The sequence below is a fragment of the Mandrillus leucophaeus genome, unplaced genomic scaffold (genome assembly GCF_000951045.1).
Source record: "Mandrillus leucophaeus isolate KB7577 unplaced genomic scaffold, Mleu.le_1.0 Scaffold92, whole genome shotgun sequence".
NCBI classification, from domain to species: domain Eukaryota; kingdom Metazoa; phylum Chordata; class Mammalia; order Primates; family Cercopithecidae; genus Mandrillus; species Mandrillus leucophaeus.
In genome coordinates this window covers 402,825-408,646 of record NW_012110030.1, presented here as the reverse complement: position 1 = coordinate 408,646, position 5,822 = coordinate 402,825, and the positions used below count along the sequence as shown (strand labels likewise).

General features: G+C 37.0%; 1 protein-coding gene across 1 annotated transcript in view; it reads right to left on the bottom strand.

Moving 5' to 3' along the window:
* UHRF2 (ubiquitin-like with PHD and ring finger domains 2, E3 ubiquitin protein ligase) overlaps positions 1 to 5,822 on the bottom strand; it is a 113,076-nt gene that overhangs the window by 23,523 nt on the left and 83,731 nt on the right. Inside the window, exons 6-8 of the mRNA XM_011969886.1 lie at positions 5,547 to 5,733; positions 1,576 to 1,699; positions 1,239 to 1,346 (exon numbers count right to left, since the gene is read on the bottom strand). Coding sequence (XP_011825276.1) covers positions 1,239 to 1,346; positions 1,576 to 1,699; positions 5,547 to 5,733 — 419 coding nt within the window. The remainder of the gene's footprint in view (positions 1 to 1,238; positions 1,347 to 1,575; positions 1,700 to 5,546; positions 5,734 to 5,822) is intronic.

Below are 5,822 nucleotides of genomic sequence, written 5' to 3'. Positions count from 1 at the left end.
TTTTTTTTTTTTTTTTTTGAGACAGAGTCTCGCTCTGTCACCCAGGCTGGAGCACAGTGGCATAATCTCGGCTCATTGCAACCTCGGCCTCCTGGGTTCAAGCAATTCTTCCGTCTCAGTCTCCCGAATAGCTGGGATTATAGGCGCTCACCACCACATCTGTCTGATTTCTGTATTTTCAGTAGAGATGGGTCTCACCATGTTGGCGAGGCTGGTTTCGAACTCCTGGCCTCAAGTGAGCTGGCTGCTGTGGCCTCCCAAAGTGCTGGGATTACAGGTGTGAGCCACCACACAAGCCTGAGCTTGTGTGCAATTTGAGCATCCACAGACTTTGGTGTCTATGGGGGATCTTGGGACCAATCCCCACAGATACCAAGGGATAAGTATATGTTATCTAAATTTTATAATTATATTAAAGGCCTGAGTACCAGGGCCATTCAATATAAAACTTAAAGCCAGGCCGGGCGTGGTGGCTCACGCCTGTAATCCCAGCACTTTGGGAGGCCGAGGCGGGTGGATCACGAGGTCAGGAGATTGAGACCATCCTGGCTAACACAGTGAAACCCCATCTCTACTAAAAGTACAAAAAAATCAGACGGGCATGGTGGCGGGTGCCTGTAGTCCCAGCTATTCGGGAAGCTGAGGTAGGAAAATGGTGTGAACCCGGGAGGCAGAGCTTGCAGTGCTACAGCCTAGGCAACACAGCGAGACTCCATCTCAAAAAAAAAAAAAAAAAAAATTAAAGCCACTCTTAATTAATGTTCAGAATCCTAGGTGTAATTGGAAATGGGAAATTATTTTATTCTCGGATTAGCTGGCACTTCCTCACCCAATGTCTTAGCATTTGTTCAGGAGGATAAATCCCAAAGACAACACCTGAAACAAGCTTAGAGTTCATCGACATTCAATTAGAAATTGCTACACCATTCAAGTTTAATATTTCAAATGCTAAATTTTTGCAAGAAAGGCTGTTTAGAAAGCTTAACAATTAATGGTTACTACCATAACTATAACAGAACAGTAAAAACAAAGTGATGAAAATGCATAGCTAAAGCCCAATTCTGTGATGTATGTTCCTTTGTTAACCTCCAGGAAGAGTATACCCATCCTAAAATAAAATCTTTCATTCTAACAAGTCAATGTCACGTGTTAGGGTCACTTAAAATCAACAGACATTAACACTGCTATAATCTGATAGCCAATTTTCCCTTTTCAACTAAGCCAATGTTAAAACATACCTGAACTCTAAATCTCCAAGTTGATCCAACAGGAATACCAGGAATAGGTCCATAATGATTAGAAGGGACAATAGTACATTCTCTCGTACGACCAACACAAGCCATTCCCTACAAGTCACAAAACAAACTTTGAGAAATTCATTATGTTAGATTTTAATGAAAGCCCTTAATTCTGAGATATGAATAAAACAGGAACCCAACTGTTTATGTAATTTAAGTACCACTGATATTAACAAATAATGATATTGTTTAAACTTTTATACCATTACTACTATTGGTATCAAAACATTATATACTATAATTGCTACTAGGAAGAAAAGAGGAATTTCTTCTTTACCCTGCCCCAGTCTCTCCGGCTTTCAGTACTAGCTGATGGCATCTTTGCTTTCTTTTTACTCATCTTGAGTCTTTCACCAGCCTTTACAACTTCACTGGAATCAGTTTTACAGGAAGGACAATACCTTTAAAAGCAAAAAAGAACGAAGACATATTCACAATGCCATATTAAGGCTAGTAACAGAATATTAGCCTTCCTAGGTAAGAGCAAGTTTTAAGATGTATTATTTGGTATACATTACAGAGCTTTAACTGGCATTAAAATACTAAACTTTTCAAAATATTTACATGGTTAGGCTGGCTTTTAAAATATCCTTGTCATTCCTTTAGATAACTTATAAATCCTCAAATTCAGTTAAAAACTCAAGGCTATGAGATTCAGAATGATACCATGAACTCTAAACTTTTCACTAACCCTGAGAATAGAAATTTGAAGTTCCTGTCATTAAAACAAAAGTAGCTAGATCTTCCTAGAACATTCAACTGTGTAACAGATACATCTCCCCATCTAAACTAGTTATTAGAATTCCCAGAAGAAAATGGTAGTTTATATAACAAGTATACATGACTTCAAGGATGTTTGTTTATATTAACCTTATCGTTAGCTTCATTTTAATTCCTTGTGCTTGTTTGTCCTTTAGCCTATTTGTAATTGATTACCCTACTATAACTTGTATTTCATAAACTACCTTGAATCTTTTCTAAAAAGCAAGGTATATGTCTACAGAATAAGATGAGGCTATTCTTACGCCACCAAAAAAAGGAAACTTTAGGAATACCCTAACAAAGATCTAATGGCCACTGCTCAATTAATCTCAAATTTCTTTGCCCATACTTTCTATTTCACAATTATCTATTCTATGTAGCTTTTAGAAGAAAGAATACTATGCCCACAAGTCAATCCAATCATGAGATACTTTGTTGAACACTATAGGAGACAAAAATTTAAATAATTCAATCTCTGATCCTGAGCAAATTAAGTTTGAGAAGGCACTAAATACTATGAATTAAAGTCCTTTCTAGTTGGAAAATCAGGAAGGCTTCCAAAAATAAACTGTCCTAAAGAAAAGCTGTATTTTATCCAATGGGCTCATCTTTATAACTAACTTTATTAAAGATTCTGTGATTTAAAGCAAGTATTATCTGTTTGATGAGAAAATCAGTGCACAGGTTAAATATCCAGACAACATGATTTGGAGAAGCAGAAAAGATTTAAGATTAAGGAGTTCCAGGTGAAGTGAAAGACCTTGATACGAATGTAGAGATATGCTCCAGAGTAATACAAGACACTCTTCTAATTATATCATCCTAAAGTCATCTCTGGGATTGATTCACTCCTTCAAGAGGTTTGTTCAGAACCTCCTATGTGCAAGGCACTATTTTGGTGCTGGGGTTAAAAACATTTGTACATAGTAGTTAAGGAAAACCAGTACATACAAGGAAAGAATTCCAGAAAGTGTTAAGTGGAAATACATCAGGGTTATGTGTTAAGAGTGACTAGAAATGATATGCTTCTTACAGTAGATAACCCAAGAAAAGCATTCCCGGCAAAGAAACAGTTAAGTGCAAAGGTCCTGAGGCACAAAAAGAAATGGTATGCTTTGAGGAAGATAAAGGTGGATAGAGACCAAGGTTAGTAAGTAAACAGGCTAGTGATAAGCAACCAAAGTTAGAGAGTAGACATGGGCCAGGTCATAAATGGTAAGGGCTTAGATTTTTATTCTAAGTGAAATAGGAAGACATTAGAGAGTTTCAAACAGACAAATGATCTAATTCAGGCCTTTTTAAGCTCACTCTGCTGCTATGGGAGAAAGGATAGCACATGAAGCAAAGAAACTAGTTAGATATCTGTTACAGAAGTTCAAGGAAGAGATAGTTGTTTGGGCTGGGAGATGAGAATGAAGAAACATTAAGAACTGTCAAAATCTATTGATGTAGAGTATGTGAAAGAACAAAAGAACTGAGGATGAAGTTTAGCTTTTTGGCATAAAATGATTAGTTTTTGGCATAAAATGAAGTTTAGCTTTTTGGCATAAAATGATTAGTTCTATTTAATGAAGACTAGGGGAGGAGCAGGATTTTAGGGAGTTTGTGGAAATCAAGAACTCCATCTGGACTAATTTTGTGATGCCAGTCCACTAAGCAATTGCATATAGGAATATAAAGCTCAGGGGAAATTAGAAATGAAGACATAAATTCAGAACTATTAGCTTCGTATTTAACATCTCATAATTGGATGAGATCATCTAGGGAACAAGCATAGTTCCCTAGCATAGAAAAGAAGTGGATAGTGCTTTGGGGGTTAGGGTGGGGGGGCTCTGAAATCTGGTAGGTGAAGGGAACCCAGTAAGAGACTAAGAAGGAAAGGCCAGTGAAGTAGGTAGAAAAATGGGATTATATGATCTCAGATCTATAAAACAGAGTAACCAGCTAAGCAGTTGAGTAAGGAATGAGAACTGACCTTTAGGTGTAGACATAAAAAGTGTCTGTGAACCTGACATAAGCAGATACAGTGGAAAGAACGCTAGACTGGAGTGCAGAAGTATGAACAGGAGAGGAAATGGAAACAATTAGTAGAGATAGCTCTTGAGAATCTTTGCCATGAAAGAAGCAGAGAATGGGGTAGACAGCTGGTGGAGAAATGGGATCAAGGGAGGTTTGTGTGTATTTTGAAAATTCAAGAGATTCTAGAATGCTAATGAGAACGATCTGGTAATGGTAACTTGGGAGAGGGATTAACTGAAGAAGTGAAGTTTCTGGAAAGACTATGGAACTGTAAGAGAAGGTGAAAGAGTTTGTATTTTAGAAAAGCAGAAATACGTCATCCACTGAACAAGAAAGAAGGAAAATATGAGATTTCAGAAGAAACAGTTATTAGTGATGGTAAAATTCAGAGTGTGATCATATAAGGTAGTAGTAGGAGGTAAAAGGAAGAAGATATATCCTTTCCCCCTTTCTCTCACCTCTACAGCCTCTGTCATAATACAGCAACAGCCTTCCCAACAGGTTAGGGAGAGATCAAAAGGAACAATCTATTTTTCACAGATACCAATTACCCACTTGTGACATCAGTTATTTCTGACTCAGTCGTCCTTCTTAAAAATGCGCAACAGTAGCAATATGGCACACAGTTTAAAAAGAAAAACCCTCCTCAACATGGTATTAAAAAGATTAACTTTGGACACATTTTTCCCAGTCTCTTTTCTGATAACTTCTTTTTGTAGTTATCACTATGCCATAAGAGAAGAACAGATTTTGGCAAGTATAACTGGAATCTTCTTCGATGTATCAACATCACAGGATCAAATACAGTAATCATATAAACTGCTTTGTTAGTGTTTAGTAAATGTTAAGTACTATTATAGACCATAACAAGGATATCTAGCATGGTTGGGGGTAGAGGACCATCCATAAAGGATAACCAGAGGAAGTCACATTTAACTGAAAAGCTGAAGGATTAGTATCATCTTGAAGTTAAGCAAAGAGGATAATGCTTCCAAGATAAAAATATGGCAAGTGTGACAACCTGGAAAAGAACATGGCTTACTTAAGGAGTTGAAAGATATTTAATCTGGCTAGAGTGTAGAGTATTTGGGGAAATGAAAGAGGAAAGTGGTAAGAGATACAGGCTGGAGAAGCAACTAAATATCACGCTAAATATCACTCCTGTAAGGCAACATAAACCCTCTGAAGCAACGAAGCAACACAATCAGATTTGCGTTTTTGAATGAACACAGACTCTATTATCAGAGAAGAAACTGAAGGGATTAAAAAATGGAGCAAGAGATGGTTCAGAAGTTGTTACAGTAATTGAATAAAGCTATGAATGCTAAGTAACCACTGGTCATAACATTTTAAGCACTTTTATATTATGTATCTTTAGAAATCTACTTTTGGTGGTTCAAATACATATTTCATGTTTAATTATTTACATAGCAAGAACAACAACAACAAAAAACCTGATAATCATACCAGTATTCCTCTTCTGGGACTTTATCCAAAGGTGGATTCAGACAGTAAATATGATAAGCCACATTACATTCATCACACAGAAGCTGCATGTTGGGTTCATGTTTCCCACCACATACACGACAGGAGCAAGAATGGCATTTCTTATCTGGGTCTCCACCACACAGGTCACATTCAGGGTCATTTCGCCCTATTAAGAACAAAATTATAGCAAGCCTAGTCTTAAAACATTTTTTGTATCTATGAACCGCATAAAGAAAAGTCTGTGGAAACAGCATT